Source organism: Miscanthus floridulus, chromosome 2 (genome assembly GCF_019320115.1).
Source record: "Miscanthus floridulus cultivar M001 chromosome 2, ASM1932011v1, whole genome shotgun sequence".
In the NCBI taxonomy this organism is placed as follows: domain Eukaryota; kingdom Viridiplantae; phylum Streptophyta; class Magnoliopsida; order Poales; family Poaceae; genus Miscanthus; species Miscanthus floridulus.
The window spans coordinates 145,341,463-145,360,594 of NC_089581.1; the positions used below are offsets into that span (position 1 = coordinate 145,341,463).

The following is a 19,132-nucleotide window of genomic DNA, read 5'->3' on the forward strand; positions in this document are numbered from 1 at the left end:
CACGTGCACCCGCCGACAAGATAAAAATCCCCAGACGATTCTGTCCAAATTGCCCGGGGGCTTGGGGGCTCCTGTCGGGTTCATAAACCTGGGGTCCCTCGGGGACCGGCTTCCACGCCAAGGCTTGGCCCAGAAGAATGTCCTTTTCTTCTTCTGGACCGGACCAAGAGTCTGAACTCAATAGACCGGAGCACTCGCTTCAGGCCCTGGCCGTCATCGGCCCATCTTTTCGACCGAAGCACCTTAGGCTCATGCCAACTTTGAATGGCCTCTTCGATCGGAGCGCTGGCTTTAGGCCCTAGCCGCCTTCACACAGCCTCCGCTCGGAAAGCCTGACCTGAGGACCGCCTCCAACCTCGACCCCGTGTCTCCGACCGGGGTTCATAGAAAAACACCGCTATCACTATTCTCTGACTGGCGTGCCAGAACCGACTGGGGACCATCCGACCGGGGACGCCTGCTCAGAAAGAACCAGAAGGCGTGCGGAGAAAGGCAAGGCATGACTCACAAGTCAACACCACTGTACCAGGGACCATACCCTGTACGAAACAGTGCTCTGCAGCCACCCTGACACAAAGTATTGTAGGGGCCACTAGAAACTCCCATATGGTAAGTCCCCCACATGTCTCTGGACATCGATCGCGGTATGGGCTCTAGGATTTGCCATACCGGGTGAACATAGCACGGCTCCTCACGTGCCGCTAGGCATCCAGAAGTATTTGCAGGTACCGGCGTCCATCCTTCCTGAAGAAGATAGCTCGACCCCCCGTGCACATCTGACATCCTATAGCGACATCGACAGTATTGGGGGGGCGTCAACCATTATCCAATTTCCCTCACCGTAGGCAGCAAGGCTTAGAAATGTCTGTACTCTCCCCCTCTCACCTATAAAAGTCATCCCCTTCATCTATAAAAGGGGATGCGCTCCCTCCAACGAGGGGGGATCAACTTTTTCAAGCTCAGACTCACTAGATCGACATCAACACTCCCAACCGTAGGACCACCCAGTTCCGACCGCGACCCTTTCGGTCGGAGTCGACCGAACCTCTTATATCCCCCTCCTTTCTCCTTCTCGTTTGTAACCCCACTACAGACTTTGAGCACCTGGGCTCAGGAATAAAGTCACCGACCGACCCCGACTGGACGTCATTGAGTGCTAGGCCACCTCCGATCATAACGTACAGCAAAACTATAAATATTTACTAGTTGGTCACTTTCTGCACCGACAAATGTGCTATAAGTTGGAGAATAGAATTATAACATAGAGATCTATAGAATCTATTTCCATCTCCTACCCTATGAATTTCAGATAGGCTTATTTTTTAGCTTGATAATGTTATAGAATGTCAAATTCCAGGACAAATAGTCTAATCTATTATGTAGATTTTAATTCCTCCAAAATGAAGGGATCCAAACGGAGATTTTTGATAAGAATAAAAAAACTCATCTGTAAGAGTTCCCAATCCCACCTCCCAATCTTCGCAGATATCCACGCGTCTTCCACGGTCGTATCGGTCTTCCAGCCTAAGATAGAAGGACGTGGAAAAGAATAAAGGATAAGAAAAGGTTCCTGATGCAAATGTATAAGAGAGAAAGAATATGTAAAAGTGGTTAGTATAATTTAGAAATAGTATAGTATTCCTGAAGTAAAATTATCTTCTATATTTTAGAAGTATAAATTGTTGAAAATTGTTGGAGGTGGTCTTATTTATTTCTCCCAATACTTTTTGATGAGTTAGAAAAATCTATGGTTTTAGAAAGATATTCCTATAGAACTCTGAAGCCCCTGTTATTAATGTTAAGAACATTCCTGCGAGCTAATTTATTCAGATCGGGTATTTCCTTTACTTTAGCTAAAAAAACTAATATTTGAAATAGAGCACGTATGGCTAACTAAACAGATAAGTACATAGAACACTTTTTATATAAACTATATAAGATCATGTTTGGATCTTATGGTTTAAAGTTTAGTTGACTAAAATTGAGGGCCATTTTAGCTAACTTGTGTGATCCAATAAATTAATGATTTTTTTGTGAGGTTTGTTAAACTTTAGAGAAACTCTAATAGTCTCTTTATATCTATCCTAACTGATAGAAATAGAGATAGGTGGGAATAAAAAGTCTCCAACCAGCGGAGCCTCTTAGAGGCTAACCTGGGCTCTTGCCCCCCTTGCTTGCATGTTTTTATTACTGCATATAGTACTATTCTCACTATATTGCTCTGTGAAATTTTTTTTCTGGAAGCTATGAAGCATATGAAAAGTAGAAAGCCTAGGCTGCAGCCTGCACAGAACAAACACAAAATGGTAGAAGAGCCTAGTATGCTCCGTCAGATAGCTGCTACCAGTTATGATTGCCATTGAAAAAAAAAATAGCCCCTGCTTGTTTTCTCTGCACGCTCCACCACCATCTCCAACGGCTTCTTAAACTTCTATTCCATATTTCTTGCTAGTTAAAAAGACGGAGATGGAAATTAGCTCTCTAAAGTGTGCACAAGATATAAAGAATCTGTTGAAGGATAGTAGATATAGAGAACATTTTTTATTCAAATAACTCTCCAAATAATAATTAGAGAGTGGGTCTAGGAGAGACTCTCGGAGATGCTCTTCAACCACCAATTTGAAGCCTCAAGAGTTAAGAGAGTTTTAAATTTAGTGGTTAAACTTTAGATCATGGAATCCAAATAGGTCCTAAGTCATCAAAGTGGCACGATATTGAGTCGCGCCATCGCTAATGCCTCTGGCTAGCTGAAGCACACCAAAGTAGATGACATGACTGAGTAGGTGAGTCATACCACCACCTACGGCGTGATACATATTTTCGTCCGATGGTTCTTAGTTGTTAGGTGTTTTGATTTTTTTAGTTTTTTTGTCGATCTAGAATAAAGGACCTATGTATATCTAAAAAGTTCTTCGAATTTTTCAAGTAGATGTTATAAAATAAGCATGATCCGTTTTGCTCACTACTCACCTAAACGATCGTTTAGCCCATTTATGCACCATCAAAATGCTACACAGTGGTATGACATTTTCATTTAATCGGTCGTTATCCAGTTTTAACAGTTGTTTTGCCCGAATAATGAGTAAACAGCAACTCACCCACTCTTACTAAATAGCATTTAGGAGAATAATGGTTTTGCGTGCATCATCATACCTCTTACACTTTTGAAATAATAGTTTTTTTTCGTACCGCTGTATTGGAGTCCTAGGTTAACTTGATTAGCCTCAAAATTAACTGCAAAAATCCCAAAAGAATCTAGTTTCATGGTTTGGAAAAGTATAATTTGTCATGTAATTGCTCAATATTTGTGTTGAGGCAAAATCTGAAGTTTCTTAACAAAGCACATGCACAAAAGTCATGATATATTGTACATTGAATGTCTCCAAACACCAAACAACTTACATTCATCCTATAGAATCCTGACTATTCACAAATATCCTTTATACCATACTTTATCACACATCTTCAAGGGCAAGACACCATGGACCAATCTTGTTTCAAACCAATGTGATTATCCGCTACAAAAATACACATTAGTCCACAAAAGCACTTGTGTCAAGTCAAGATGCGTTCAATGTGTGAGTTGTGAATAGGTTATTGACCTGGAAGCTGGAACCAATCCAAGTGATCCGGGCCATGTATCATATAAAATCAGCGACCAAGATTACAAATAGGTAGAATTCATTTTCAAACATTTTCAACCCTAAACTATAAATTTGGACACGCCTTGCGCTCTCTAACTATCGAAAGTGGACAAAACACAGCCCCATACCAACTCTATCTTAGTTTCCATCCCATGCGGTGTTTTGCATGGAGTGCTTTAGGCAGGTCGACTATTGTTTTTTAAATTTAAGGTGGTAAATTGAACTTTAATGACAATTGGGTGTTGAAATCTAAATGTCACTTTAGAGCATCTCCACCAGATTGAGAAAACTCAATCCCCTTCCCCCATAACCAGTGATATAGGGGATTTGGTAGAAAAAAAAACTACCTCCAGCAAATCCCCTTTCAGAATCCTTTTTTCGTTATATTTTCCCTCGGTCCCTCAAAACCTCCCCACAATCCCTTGAAGAAAGGGGAAGAAGCTTAGATTTTTCTCAATCCTCTTTCTTCCATTGTTTGCGAACACCATTGGATTTTCGGCATCCATGGCCAGCATGCACAAAGAAAGGGAAAGGGAAGAGAGAAGAAAGGAGATTTCTAATGATTGACATGTGGGTACATTTAATAAAGGAGATAAGATTTTCTCAATCTAGTGCAACAACACTTCACTATAGCTCACAATTGTGCTTTCTCAATACTCTACAACAGATTTCAAGGAGAGGGGAACAAAGATTTGGTGGACATACTTTTAGTCCCAGTTTGAACACGCATGTATCCACCTTAATCCATGTATGTCGGAGCGAAGTGAAACTTAGTTTAATTTCCATTCCAATCTACTTAACACAAATGGAATGTGGTAGATATATGTGCATCCAAACAAACATTTAAAAGAATTGTGTTACACACACACACACACACACACACACACACACACACACACACACACACACACACACACACACACACATATATATTTGCAAATGTATCTTTTAAAGTTCATTTGGATTTGTCCTAAGTAAAATTATTTTTTAGTTTTGACAAAGAGTATCTAAAATTATATTTATTTATTGATACGTGATTTTTAATACAAAATTAAGGTTGTTAAAAATACTCATGGTTTTAATCTATATATGACATATATGCTTATATTAATAGAGTGGTTGTCAATCGAAGTAGTGTTATAGTCATATTATACGTAATATTAATATTTCAAAAATCATATGCTAATGAAAGAAAAATACAAATTTAGATATTCATTGTCAAAGGTAAAAAAAAGGTTTTACTTATGATAAATAAAAATGTACTTTAAATAATACATTAAAAATATATTTTCTAGAGGTAACATAATTATAATAAGGTGACATCTAGATTTGAATCTCCAATTACCATGAAAGTTGAATTTCTAACATTCAATTTAAAATTAATAGCTGGTGTGTCAAAAGCGTTCCACACAAACGCCATGTGGGATGAAAAAATTAGAACAACATTGCTATGTGATGTGCTGGTTTTGATGATAGTTATAAGGAGTGTAGGTTTTTTGGTATTATACTATTGAAAATCAACTTAGCTGAAGGTTGAAAAATAGATTTTACATTTAAAAAATTTATCAAATGTAAGTAGGAAACATGTAGCATTGTTGGCCATAACCAACGTATAGGTTTTGAGTTGCTGTAAAAAAACGTATAGGTTTTGAGTTTTGACAACAGATCCTGAATATTAATCTAGCAAATCATGTACTATTCCTTTCAAATATATAAAAAAGTAATGCCACGATGTCCAGAAACGATCAATTAATTTTTCGTTTTAAAGAAAGATCTCATTTGCAGTTGCAGAGGGTTTTGCACTTTGGAGGATGGGTTCGATTCACTCACTTGAGACGGCAGAACTTTGGCTCGTGGAACCGGGCTTACCGTGGCCCTTCGTTGGGCATCAAGATTCGTGCTCCTGTTCCTCCCCAACGTGTGCTCTCCGTCCCCGGCGCGCAGGCGGCCTGCCAATCTCTGAGATCCACAGAGACGCTGCCGATGGCGAAGCCGAGGAAACCCCGCACCTCGGCTCCAGATCCGCCCGTATCCGCCGCTCGGCTTCCGTGGCACCCACCGGCACCGCCGGTCCCCACGGCCGTTCTGATCTCGCTCGCCGCGCTCCTCGTCCGCGTGCTGGTCTCCGTGGGCCCCTACTCCGGTCAGGGTGCGGCGCCCAAGTTCGGCGACTACGAGGCGCAGCGGCACTGGATGGAGCTCACCCTCCACCTCACGCCCTCCGACTGGTACCGCAACACCTCCGACAATGACCTTGCCTACTGGGGCCTGGACTACCCGCCCCTCTCCGCCTACCAGAGCCTCCTCCACGGCCGTATCATCAACGCCTCACTACCCGAGGCCGTCGCGCTCCGCTCCTCCCGTGGCTACGAATCTATGGAATCGTACGCGCCCGCCCCAGTAGATTTTTTCTGCTCGTTGCGTGTAAAATCGTGTGTTGTTAAGACTTGCTGTTGAATTGGTCCACTAGGAAGTTGCTGATGCGGTGGACAGTGCTTTCGTCGGATCTGTTGGTGTTCTTCCCTGCTGTTTTGTGGTTTGTGTGGGCATACATGAAACTTGGAATCGGTGGAGAGGAGAGACGGAAGGGGTGGATGTGGCTGCTATCCATGGTCCTGATCAGTCCTTGCTTAGTATTGATCGATCATGGCCATTTTCAGGTGAGTTTTACTGCACTAACTAATAATGTGTGTGATTTAGGTGGGGCAAGTGCGCTGACCAGCAGAGTGCTTTGTGTTGCATTTTGTTTGTTGGCTAACAACTAGGTGTTGTATTACAGTATAACTGCATTAGCCTTGGACTTACTCTTGGAGCAACTGCTGGTGTTCTGTCGAGGAATGAGCTTGTTGCTGCAGCTCTCTTCACTCTTGCAATCAATCACAAACAGGTTTGCCTTATGTCTAGAAAATTATGTTCATTCGGTGGTTCATAAGCTTTGTTACCATACATGTATGGTCAAACATCCTAGAGAATGCTATGCTTTTGTAAGTCCACGCCTTTCTAATTACACAATGTTATGAAACAGACCCAGTGGATACTTCCTTACTTAGATCAGGAGGTTGTCACTGAGAATACAAAGCAGACCCTATGATCCAACTGAAAATCGCGTCAACAACCAACAAAATTGTTAATTTTATTCTTTACCTTTATGCTTGAGTCCTAGTAACAGTGATTGGCAATGGACTGTTAAGATGTGATGCTGAACTGGGGACTACCTACTATCTTGTTTTTTTTTTACATTTCATCCTGAAATAATAGTTAATAAAATATGCTATCATAAGGCATGCATATGTATTGGTGCAGTATTAGTTCTCAACTGTTGATTCATACATCATAATTACTGGATTGTCAGCTCACTCAAATTGGCAATAGCCATTGAGTGGGAAGCGGGGATCATTACATCCTGTCAATTATTTTGATGAGATCATGGGAAAGCCACAATGATACACATGCACAGTTGCACACATACCCAATCTATACATGAACTTTAGTCTATTATAATGTTTACGACCCTTCCAAGTGACTAACCTAGGGCACTTGATGCTCATTAATACAAAGAATTTGTTGGATATGGTTTCAAGTTCTAATATCCCATTACTTTCCTATATATCTTACAACTTTATAATGTGCTGCAGATGAGCCTGTACTTTGCACCAGCTTTTTTTAGCCATCTTCTGGGGAAGTGCCTCAAACGAAAGTATCCTATTGTCGAAGTAACAAAACTTGCTTTCGTGGTCTTGGGAACTTTTGCTCTTGTCTGGTGGCCATTTTTGCATTCTCATGAGGCTGCCCTACAGGTAATGATTAATTATACTCTCCTGTTTCTTTATGCTCAAGGAAACCATTTTATATTGCTGAATTACATAAATACAACCAGTAGAGTTTTGTTTTCAACTATCTGGTGCTATTCCTCATCATGATACTTGTTTTATACTTTTTCATAGACTTACTACACTGCTTCTCAGTTGGTACTGAACTTGTGAAATCTGTAATATCAGGTGATCTCTCGATTAGCTCCATTTGAGAGAGGCATATATGAGGATTATGTTGCAAATTTCTGGTGTAGTACTTCAGTTATTATCAAGTGGAAGAAATTGTTCACGATAAAGCCGCTGAAACTTATGAGTCTCTCTGCTACCATACTGGCTTTCTTGCCTTCATTCATTCAGCAAGTCAAGTCTCCAAGTAATCTTGGCTTCCTTTATTCTCTGATGAACAGCTCTTTCTCTTTCTACCTATTCTCATACCAAGGTATGCTTTACTGTAAATTGGCTAGTGTTTTTTTTTGTGTGCTGTAAGTATATTAATTTCGTTTTCCCCTTTGTTTTCTATGTGCAGTTCATGAGAAATCAATTTTGCTTCCTCTTTTACCTGCAAGTCTTTTAGCACTGGAAGAACCTCGGATGTATGGATGGTTTGTGTACTTTGCCCTTTTCTCAATGTACCCACTTATCTGCCGTGACCAGCTTCTTCTACAGTATATAGCTGTTCTTGGCCTATTTTTTCTTATATACTACTCACCTAGCGGAAGCTATGGAAAGAGATCAAACATGTCATGCAGGGCAAAGTTAGTTCTTAGCTTGCCACTTTTATGCTCACTTCTACTTCACATTACCTACCAGCAAATAGAGCCTCCCAAGAGGTATCCCTTCCTCTTTGATGCACTGATAATGTTCTTCTGTTTTTCACAATTTGTCATCTTAGCTCTGTACACCAATTACAAGCAATGGATGTTGGACACACATTCTAGATCAATAGGTGTGAAGAAGGATCTGTGATCGAAAATTTTGACTGCTAATTTTACGGAGAAAGTCGCTGCACCTTGTGTGTATTCCCTTTTAATATTGTTTATTGAATGAAATGTGCACGTGGTGCAAATTTAGACATTTCTATACATTCAGAACTGGAAACTAGAATTTAGGTGATGCACACACTAACACTCAACACTAGCTTTTGTGGCACAACATATTAGGATCTGTGATTTAATCATCTTTCGAAGTGTTTGTGCCCTTGAATCTGCCAATGCTGGTGTCCTGTTTGGTGTTGGTGCATGTGTGGAAATTGTAAGCTCTGCTGATCTCTCCCAGTTTGAGGCAACTTCTCTAAGTCTGTTTGCTTCCCATGTTCTCTGAACTCTCCCTTTTGGATAGAGAGCTGTTTAATACTTTAATTTGCCATAGGGGGGGAGGTGCTCAATTCAGACTCTGAGTTGCGCTGTTCAATTTGGATTTGGGAGGAAAGGAATTCGAATTGAGTTAAGGACTCATTGATCGGTTGGTAGCTCGATTTTCAGGCAGCGTGTGATCAAACTGGCAATCGTTATTAGGTGTCTGTATTGGATCTCCTTAGTGAAAGCAGTGAGAGTGAAGCAACTAGCCACACAGGAGAGTCAAATAGGCCCTCTTGGAGTGGCAACGACATCCCTTTGCTCGTGCTGATGGAATTGCTTAGCGCGAGCTGTTGCCCATGGTCCAAACACGCCTCTGTTGCCATCTTTGCTCTATGATATTCCTCTAGTCCGTAAACAACAGTTAGCAGCACTTTAGAAGCAGATGGGTTTGCTCTTGATGTGTCTCTCCTATCAACCATACAAGTCATTAGTCTCCCACAAGTATTAAGCAAAGTACAATAAAAAAAGGTTGTCCATATCTCTACATATTCGTCAATCCACTTGCTGGGGAGGAAGGAAAAGGCCGAGCGAGAAGATAGTGTCAATCCAGAAACCAGCTACTTCGGTTCGTCCTTGGATTGGAAAGAATATCCTCCGCTGTAGTCGAACGAGTCAGTGCTCACGTCCTTGTCCTTTTTTGGGAGAGGATCATTGTAAGGATGGCGAGGAGTCCCCTTGGTGACGTCGAATTTGGTCGCGGACGTCGATGCAGACGTGGAGGCGCTGCTGAGACCCTCGCTCTGCAGCATCATCTCGATCTCCTTGACGACCTCGCTCATGGACGGCCGGGCCGTGGCCACCTCGTCGACGCATCTGAGGGCCAGCTGAACAAACTTGCCGAACGCCGCGAGATGGTTGGTGTTCATGATCCTTGCGTCTACCATGTCCTTGAGCCCGCAGAACTCGGTGTCGTCGGCGTCGAACACCCGCTTCGCCTCGCGGACGATGTACTTGCCCTTCTCGATCGGCTGCTTCGCGACGATCAGCTCCAGCATGACCACGCCGAAGCTGTAGACGTCGCTCTTCTCGGTCAGTTGCTGAGACATGTAGTATTCAGGGTCCAGATAGCCCTGCAGGTGAATGAAACAATCAATGCGGCAAAGGTCAGATCACCGAAAGAGTCGGTCGTTGGCGGTAGCGGATGACCAGATGCTGCAGTGACAGCCTGATGAAAATTTGTTGGAGTACCAGTGTTCCTTTCACTTGTGTGCTGACGTGGCCCCTCTCGCTGTCGGACACTAGCTTGGAGAGGCCGAAGTCGGCGACCTTGGCGGTGTGGTGCTCGTCCATGAGGATGTTGCTGGTCTTGACGTCCCGGTGGATGATGGGCGGGTCGGCGAGCTCGTGGAGGTAGGCCAGCCCGCGCGCCGCGCCAAGCGCCACCCGGAGCCGCTTCTTCCAGTCGAGATGCAGCCCGCTCTTGCCTGCAGTTTCCCACCCAGCTGACAGCTTCAGCGCCGGCATGCATGCAGTTTGCAATTCTAATCTGATGACACACAGAACAGATATGATCGTCGTCCTTACCGGCGAGGCTGTCGCGCAGCGTGCCGCCGGACATGAACTCGTAGACGAGCATCTGCTCCCCCTGCTCGAAGCAGAATCCGAGGAGTCCGACGAGGTTCTTGTGGTGCACGCGCGAGAGCAGCTCGATCTCCGTCTTGAACTCGTGCCCGCCCTGCATGGACCCCTGCTGCGCCCTCTTGATGGCGATGAACTGCCCCGTCGGCAGCATGCCCCTGTAAACCTTGCCGTACCCTCCGTAGCCCAGCTCGTTTGCCTCGGCGAAGTTGTTGGTGCTCCTCTTGAGCTCCTCGTACGAGAACCACCTCGCCCCTTTCAGCCGCGGCGCGCCGCCACGCTCTTCGCTCCGAGCCCACGACGCTGCCGCAGTGGACAGTTGACACAGTCGTCAGTCTCAGTGTGCGGCAATATATTGTCAGATGAACTGAACATGACACAAAACATACCAAAAGGGCCGCCAAGCTCCTCCTTGGCCTTCTGCGCCCGCCGCCTCTGAATGAACGCGTAGGCTGCCGCTCCGGCGAGCGCAACGAACAGGATGCCGCAGCCCACTGCTATGCCGATGATCACGCCCTTGCTCTTCGACGATGGCTCGCTTTCTGCAACAATCAAAAAATTGATTGTCAACACTGCTATGCCGCCACTGAATCTCACTTCAGCAGTTCAGTTTCGATCTTGATCTTGACCTGGGAATGGGTACGGCGATGCGATGAAGTAGTAGGGGCCGAACTCTTTGGGCGGCTTGAACGTCTGGCTGCTGAGGTCGAAGCCGATGCGCATGACCTCGGAGCGGTTGAAGTAGGCGCCGCTGCTGCCGGCGGGGAAGAGCTTGACCTGCACCTGCATGTAGGCGTCGCTGTTGAGGAAGGGGTCCTGCAGGTAGACGGAGCCCGGGGTGAGGGCCAGCTTAGTCCACAGCATGCTCTCCAACGCCTGGAACGCCGTGTCGTTGGTCACGTCGTGGAAGAAGGGCGCGCGGAAATACATGACGCCCTGGTACGGGTACGCGCACAGGCAGCTCTGCGGGCTCAGGCTCTGCCCCGCCGGGCACGACCCCGAGTAGCACTTCACCAGGCTCGTCGAGTAGGGCGCCGACAGCGGCCGCTGCGTCACGTTGCAGTAGACCGTGTTGGGCAGCCGCTCGCACACCGGATTCCCGGCCAGCCTGCAGAATCCAGAAGGGATCAGATGGAGATGTCACAGATTCCAGAAGCAGGAGCGGGGCCGGACACTCACGCAAGGGTGCCATTGTAGCTGGAGGTCACCGTCAGGGAGGAGAACTCATTGTCCTTGAAGCTCACCAGGCTCAGCTCGCTGCTGATGCTCGTGCCCATGTTCAGGGTGCCGTTGAACGCATTGCCGTCGAGGATCCTGCAAAAAGTTACCAGTTCGTCACGTCATTTGATCATTTCACCGAAGGTTGGTGAGTGAGCTCTTTCTTACACTTGATTCAACTGCGGGCTGCTGAAAAGCTTTGTCGGCACGGTGCCGTAGAGCCTCCCAGACTGTATGATCCTTGATGAACATACAAGATCATGTCAGTTTTGTTAAATACTATATATGTGAATCTGCAAGGTTTGGGGAAGAAACTTACAGGGCTGAGAGCTGTGGCAGACTCCAAGACCACGCTGGGCATGGTGAAGGATCAAAAGTGTTGTTGCTCAGGTCGCTGAGGTGTAGTTAGACCAGAAGAATTTCAGATTAACCTTATCCACTGATGGGTTCAAATAACATACTAATAGATTTTCATGATGCTCATTATTGCTTACACGTAATTCAGAAGATCCATCCCAGTTAGATCTGGCAATGTTCCGGTGAGCTGGTTGTTGGCTAAGTTGCTGAAAAACATACCCACACTCTGTTTAGTATTACTGTATCTTCTCTTGCACAAAAATGCAATGCTACTAAGTACTCCCTCCGTTCCAAATTATAAGTCGCTTTTACTTTTTGGTTCATCCATTTTGCTATGTATCTAGACATATTATTATATCTAGATGTATAGTAAAATGGATGTAAAAAAAGTCAAAGCAACTTATTATTTGGAAGGGGGAGTATTGTGCAAGTCTTGAATAACTTACAGCTCATTTACTTGGGTGAGGTTATTCAGATTTAAAGGAACTTGGCCAGAAAGGGAATTTCTGTCCAGCCGTCTGCTCAAAACAACACGCAGAGAAGGGGAATGTTCGTCAATTTCATATTTGGTAGTAAGAAATTATGTATAGCCTTCACCTGTACAATTTCTTCTAACGAAAGGAAACTTACACAACTTCAAGTATACTAACAAACCCAAGAGAGTCTGGGATATTCCCGGTGAATTTGTTTCCATCTAAGAGCCTGCGCCAAGTATCTTAGGGTGTCAGTAAACTTCGTGGAATTGCAAAAATAGTCTTGAAACAGTGGGATTCACGAGCTCACAGATGGATCAAGGTCATCTCCGGGCTGAAGAGAGCGTCAGGGATTGGACCAGACAACTGATTCTTGTTGAAGTGACTGCAGAGAAACATTCAGAAGAACGAATAAACCAGGTCACACTTCGGTTAGCCATTCATTCGTTTCAGGTCAGCTGCTGGTAGAGGAACAGCAGTCAACAAAATCACTGGACCTACAAGTGTTTGGTTTGGATAAGCTTGTCTAGACCCATTCCGCCACTTGTCGAAACCGGCAGGGGACCGCTCAATTGATTGTCGGCGATATCAAACCAGTAGAGGCTCGAGAGATTTCCCAGCGAAGCTGGTATTTTTCCAGAGAACTGATTTGAATTCAGTGCCCTGGAAGGGAATGATGTCAAACTTTATCCAAAGACAGCAAACTTCAGAAGAACAAAAAGGCCGGACAGCTGACCACTATACACCTAGAACAAGAAATTCTTACATGTAGGACAACTTTGGCAGACTCCCTAGCTCATCAGGGATGGTGCCATGGAAACTGCAACCGGCCAGAATCCTGCAGAAACAAGCAGTTTCTGTTAACATCTCAAGACAAGCGAGCAGAAACCAAGATGGAGAAGAACACAGGACGCATCAAGAACTCACAAGGTGGTGAGCTGCTTCAGGTTTCCGATGGTCGGAGTGAGTACGCCGCCGAGGTCCTTGTTGAATGACAGGTCCCTGCATACCCACACGATTAGCCAATGGTTCACCGTGGCAAACTGCAAGAACAGAAAGGCTAATCGAAGTATTAGCTAGCTGGGTGATTCCACATACAGGGATTGGAGGTTACTGAGCTGGCCTATGTCAGCAGCTAGAGTTCCTTTAATGCCCATGGTGGAAAGTTTTCTGAAAGAGTCGCATGCATGGAAGTCAAGTAGGCTCATCAGTATCGTAGAATGAGTGTGCAATGGAATTTTTTTTTGGTCAGAGTTGTGCGGACACCTACATGGAGATCACTTTGTCGCTGCCGCATGTCACTCCTTCCCATGGCGAGTCTCCGCAGGGATCGTCGGACTGTCCCCAGGACGGCGGCGTGTTCTGCCACTGATCCATCAACGCCCGGAGCACAGAAGCTGCAACAAAACTCCTCGGTTCATTTGATTTTCCTACCTGAGTAAATCTTTCACTTTTTACTAAGAGAACAATTAGCATCACAGTTCCCTGATCCTGACTGTGGACAGAGAAAGAAGCCAGAGCAGCTCGAAGCTCTAACCTGACTTCACATGACAGAAGACAGAAGAGAACAGTATCTGAAAGCAAGTGAATGCATGGTTACTCACTGTCCTGGCTGTCGGTCATGGCAAGGCACTCTCGGGCGCACGCCGAGAGCAGGACGGCCACGGCAAGAAGGAACCCCATCGTCCTCCCGCTGCCGCTGCACCCAGCTGCTGGTGGCTCCATGCGCGCGAAACGAAACCCTGCCGAGCTCGCGGCCCGAGGTGCGGTTTTAGGTCGCCCAGCAGACACTGCCACTCAGCAAAAAGCTCTGCTCGGGGGCGCAGCAGAGCAACAACCACCTGCACCACAACCGAACTCCATGATGCGCCTTATGATGGGGTGTGCACCCAACGGAGCCAAATTAGCAATACCGGAGGGGGAGACGGGGAGGTGGCGTCGACTTGACTTGAAAGCGAAGCCAAGCTCCGATGGAATGGAGCCCTAGCTAGCTAGCTAGCTAGCTCGCTGGCTAGACAAGGCCTTGTTTAGATTAAGTTTTTTCATTCTCTCTTCATCACATTAAATCTTTGGACACATGTATAGAGTATTAAATGTAGATAAAAAATAACTAATTACATAATTTAATTGTAAATTACAAGACGAATCTTTTGAACCTAGTTAGACCATGATTGAACAATAATTGTCAAATACAAATGAAAATGTTATAATGTTCTCAACCATCATCTAAACAAGGCCCAAAGCACGCACGCCCAGCCGGCCGGCGGCCCGACCCAACCGGATCGCGCCGTGTCGTGTCGTGTCGTGTCGTCCCCCCACCCCTCTCGCTGCCTGCACAAGAAAGAAAGAGCAGTCATCAGCACGCGGCATAACCCTTGTTCTACGGCAAGTCGACCCTGAACACTGAGCATGCTCGTACTGCGCTAGTGTTTGTTCGTGTGATGCTGCCTGGAAAGTTTGTTTCCATGGGGATTAACGGCGAGGATGGGAAGATTAGCGATGATGACGGGTGCGATTCAAGGGACGTAAAGTGGAGAGCCAATTAGGTGGGGATTAAATAAACACTATTGCCCATCATTTGGCATGCTTGATGCTTTTGTAGAATTTTTTTTGCTCCGGGGAAAATGTACCGACACAAAGGATTTCGGAAGCAAAAAGGCTGTTCTAGGTGACCCTAATAGAGCATTAAGGTCTTTGAGCATGTAGGAAAATCCATACTTGTTTTAGAAGCAAGAAAGGATAGTGACAAAGGCCGGCTAAAAGATACTGTAGCGTGACTTGTCATGCACGGCAAGAGACTTGGCTGAACCGGAACGCGCCGAGAGAGTGGTCCGGCGACAGGGAGCCACGATTTGCGAAGATACCCACGGCCATTGGAACGTGACTCGCTGACGTTGGACTGATAGTCCTTGTGCCAACAGTGAAGTCAATTTAATGCTGCCGGGATGGTGTTGCAAAAGTCCAGATAAAACGACAACTAGATGGACCTGGTAAAGGTTTTCTCTGATTTTTCTCGGATGGAGAAGAGCTGCCTGCCTGACCTCGAGGTCTTCTGTTTCTGATCTATATCTCTGATCTTTCATCACAAATCACTCTGGCGTCTTCTCTGATCTTTCATCACAAATCTACACACAGCTATTTTCTTCGTTTTTTCCGCGACCGCAGCCTGGCTTACAGCTTTTTCGTTCATAATTTTCAAATATTGTTTTCAACTCGTGTGTTCTACTGGATTTGAGGAGTGTAAAGCTAAACACAGAGGTCCTTCCTTTACCACTGGTTGTTTCTCATGCTTTTAAGACCATGATGGGGATTTGTGATGATTGAAGCCTGTAAAATTGCGGTGGCAGGATAGTTATCTGAAGAGTGATTTCGTGGCACATAGTTAGCAGTAGCACCCTTTTTTAGGTAGATGTTTAGGCCATAATTTGGGAAATGCATAAGTTTAGCTACTCTGTGCCATTTTTCTTAAAAAGGTGACCTACTTTGTGCTGTTTTTTTTTTTTAAAAAAAGTGCAACGATCCACTGAATTGCCTGTTGAGTCTGAGTGTTCCTACCATAAGCTCTCTTTATTTTTATTTTTATTTTAAAAAAACAGACCCCAATTAGTTACTCCCTCAAATCCAAATTTAGTCAAATTTGAGATACTTTGACTCTCCAAAATTTTTGGAATGACTTATAATTTGGGACGAATAGATTACTAGCTTAATTTGAGTGTGTATATATATAAGCGGGTGCAGGTACAAGTATTGCATCTAATAGGTGTGAGTGTAGATATAAAACTCCACTCACAAGTAAGATCGTCAAATTTATGGGTGCGTGTATATCTTTTCACCCGTTTGTGATCCTAATATATGGGATTCCATCTATGGTGTGAATATAAGTGTATAGATAGATACAAAATTTTAAATATGAGGAAATTTTTCACGGGTAGATATTTATTTCTCCCACATCTTATCCGAACCGCTGTAATCCCTATACAAAACTACATAAGAAAACAATCACCATCAGAAGGTTGCACAGCAAGTCTCGTGCCTTTGATGACATGATGCCGTTGTTGAAAACAACGTTAGAGCATAGCCTTTTCCCGGAAGCTTTCATTCCAGATGGGAGAAGGAAACACATAAGGGCACGTGCAACGGTCGTTCCTTTCCTGTCTCCATGTTGGTAATTTTGCGAAAAACTCCTCTATTTCACTTGGAGACGGACTCCCCATTGCCTCACGAGACGACGCCGAAGGCCCGTGCTCCGAGGCCCAATCGATGGGGAGAGCTGCGTTGTACGACCGCGTCTTCTCGAGTCGACGCCGCGCTCAGATCCCGTGTGGGGGCACTCGCGGATTGTGGTTTGCGCGCGGGATGGTGCTACGCTCCTCCTCATGCGGTCATGCCGGCCGCGTTGCTCCTTGCCACGTCAAGCCAAGCGCCACTACGCTCGTTGCCACCGGCTGCGATACGAGGAATGGCAAGGCCGTAGGACCCATTCATCGTGGAAGCTGCTCGACAGCCATAGTCATCGGACGCAGACGTCCTCCAAGAGCTACTGCTGCATACTGCCCTGCAGTTTGGGTCCGGCGAGATGTTGAAGCACAGGTTGTCCTCGCTGGCCATCCTCCGCCTTTGGCCCTTGCAACATGGAATCCCTGGTCAACCAGGTGTTGATGTGATTGCTTGTGGGTGTTGCTTTCATGATTTGCCTCTGATTGTGGCTGATACTTTGAGCTTCGTGTTCGTGTTGCGAGCTTGCTACGGCATGTAGTTTAGGTGTTTGTTGAAATGTCCATTCAAGCATCTAAAATATATGCTGGTTTTTTCAGTGAAGAATGCATCTAAAATACAATATATGCTATATGATGAAACCAACCAAACTTTTTTTTTGGTTAATTTATTATTCAACAAGTTGTTACTCACAGAGCAGTCTCCATGCAAGTTCAGGCTATCTGAGTCGGCCTGAAACTAATAGATGGAGCCAAGTTGGATAAGATTTGTGCAAAGTATAGGGTTGGCAAAGTATATGGCAACACTACGAAAACAAAGAAAAATAGATAAAAGGCGATGCAACTATATGTAATATAATTATATATTGATGCTTTTAAAAAATATTGTAATCATATTGCTCTTATTTATCCTTGATATATTTTCTATCAAATAGCCACATAATGGTATGTAAAAATTTATTTATAGTTAATCCTAGCTACATGCAAAACATTAAATAGCTTAGAGACGGATCCCTGTCTATAGGTTATATGACATGTCTTTATATCTATCTCTACGATTGATTCGAGACATTTAGAGACGGACCCCGTCTGTAGGTTGTACATGCCCTATGCAAGTTGGGCAAGGGTTACATGTAAAGAACCTCGACATAAGGAGTAGAAACACACTGTAATTGGGACCTTACCATTTGTCGTTTTGGGTTCCACATCATATTGCTTTCCTTAATTTTCATCATTCCTGCTACGTTGGAAGTTTCCTTTTTATTTGCTCAGCTGGACAGCTGAAAAGAAAATGTTGCAATAGAACAAGGCATAGGGGCCGAGCCCGGGATTTGTGGCAGGCGTTCATCTTCCTCTTCACACAGAAAACAATAGCAGCCAACTAAATACCAAGTATTAAAAGATAATCACTCATTCTTGACGCAAATTTTTATTGCCACCGTCTCCAGCATACAAGATGGCCATCTCAAAGTCGGTCTACCACTCTTTCTAAAGAATGAATCCACGGTCACTAGACTCTTAGAGGTGGAGGCCTTCGTGATGAATTCGTGGAGCTCAAGTTCATGACGAGGAAGTCATCGTTCGGTTCGTCTGGACTGGTTTGGCTTATAAGCTATGGCTGAAAGTACTGTTGATTGGTTTAGTGTGAGAGAAAAATACTATTCGTTGGCTGATAAGCCAAATACGACCCAGCGAATAGGCTGCATGTCACATACTTAAATATACACTATGGCCCTGTTCGCTTTGTTGAAAAGTTATGGCTGAAAGTATTGTTCACTGATTTGTTGTGAGAGAAAAACAGTGTTCATTCGTTGAAATAGTACGGCTCATAAGACAAGCAAACAAGGCATATGTCTCGATACATAATAAAATCAATATATCTGAATAAGCCAAAAGGTCCTATAATTTGAAACGGTGGGAGTATTTTCTTTACTTCCACGTGATATATTTTATACAAATAAACCAGATTCCAAGTGTAGCACAAAACCATTCCAAGCAGCTTGCATAGCACCTAACACAAGGCACACAATCTCGAAGAGTGGAGCAACCATGGTAAAATTGCAGGATATTTATGTATAACCAATTAACCATCTGCGTGCAACTCAAATGAATGTTTTGTCATATGAATGAAAGGATGTGATTAGGATCTAAACTGATATCTTGGACTTAAACAAAAACAGCTATACACAAATCTGAATACTTACTCACGAAGAGATTCAATAGGTATAATACTATGTGTCTTAAGGGCTTCCACGTGAAAATTGGAGAGGATGAGAACTAATTTTAGGCTCAATTTCCTCCAATCCCCATGGGGAATGATAGATCCAAACTAGTGGGATTCTGGCTATCTATCTAGATAAAAATCGCTTATATTTTACAACAGAGGTAGTTGCTTGTATCTGCAAGAGATAATTGCTCCAAAAAATGGTGCAGTTTCACTTGTCACTGCTTGTGAGCATGCGGAGGGCTTCTATCATT

The 19,132-nt window shown here is 44.4% G+C and overlaps 2 protein-coding genes across 5 annotated transcripts; one reads left to right on the plus strand and one right to left on the minus strand.

Moving 5' to 3' along the window:
• Positions 1-5,519: 5,519 nt before the first annotated feature.
• LOC136532007 (probable dolichyl pyrophosphate Man9GlcNAc2 alpha-1,3-glucosyltransferase) lies at positions 5,520-8,486 on the plus strand. Of its 3 annotated transcripts, none has more exons than XM_066524660.1 (7): positions 5,520-6,028; positions 6,115-6,304; positions 6,424-6,531; positions 7,280-7,441; positions 7,643-7,895; positions 7,983-8,058; positions 8,349-8,486. In XM_066524660.1, exons 1-7 carry the CDS (start codon positions 5,628-5,630, stop codon positions 8,392-8,394), a joined length of 1,236 nt encoding a protein of 411 aa, XP_066380757.1. In that variant the 5' UTR covers positions 5,520-5,627; the 3' UTR covers positions 8,395-8,486. The 3 variants fall into 3 exon arrangements, with proteins under 3 accessions (XP_066380757.1, XP_066380750.1, XP_066380745.1); XM_066524653.1 differs by having other exon boundaries at positions 5,522-6,028; positions 7,983-8,211; XM_066524648.1 differs by having other exon boundaries at positions 5,522-6,028; positions 7,983-8,486.
• Positions 8,487-9,128: 642 nt separating this feature from the next.
• LOC136531990 (leucine-rich repeat receptor protein kinase HPCA1-like) lies at positions 9,129-14,457 on the minus strand. Of its 2 annotated transcripts, XM_066524641.1 has the most exons (19): positions 14,354-14,457; positions 14,045-14,281; positions 13,711-13,837; positions 13,539-13,610; positions 13,368-13,442; positions 13,207-13,278; positions 12,942-13,103; positions 12,751-12,825; positions 12,598-12,669; positions 12,414-12,485; positions 12,105-12,173; positions 11,930-12,004; positions 11,779-11,850; positions 11,572-11,706; positions 11,022-11,500; positions 10,782-10,934; positions 10,339-10,695; positions 10,003-10,238; positions 9,129-9,884 (listed from the first exon to the last, which is right to left on the minus strand). In XM_066524641.1, exons 2-19 carry the CDS (start codon positions 14,163-14,165, stop codon positions 9,372-9,374), a joined length of 2,937 nt encoding a protein of 978 aa, XP_066380738.1. In that variant the 5' UTR covers positions 14,166-14,281; positions 14,354-14,457; the 3' UTR covers positions 9,129-9,371. The 2 variants fall into 2 exon arrangements, with proteins under 2 accessions (XP_066380738.1, XP_066380733.1); XM_066524636.1 differs by lacking the exon at positions 14,354-14,457 and having other exon boundaries at positions 14,045-14,340.
• Positions 14,458-19,132: the final 4,675 nt, after the last annotated feature.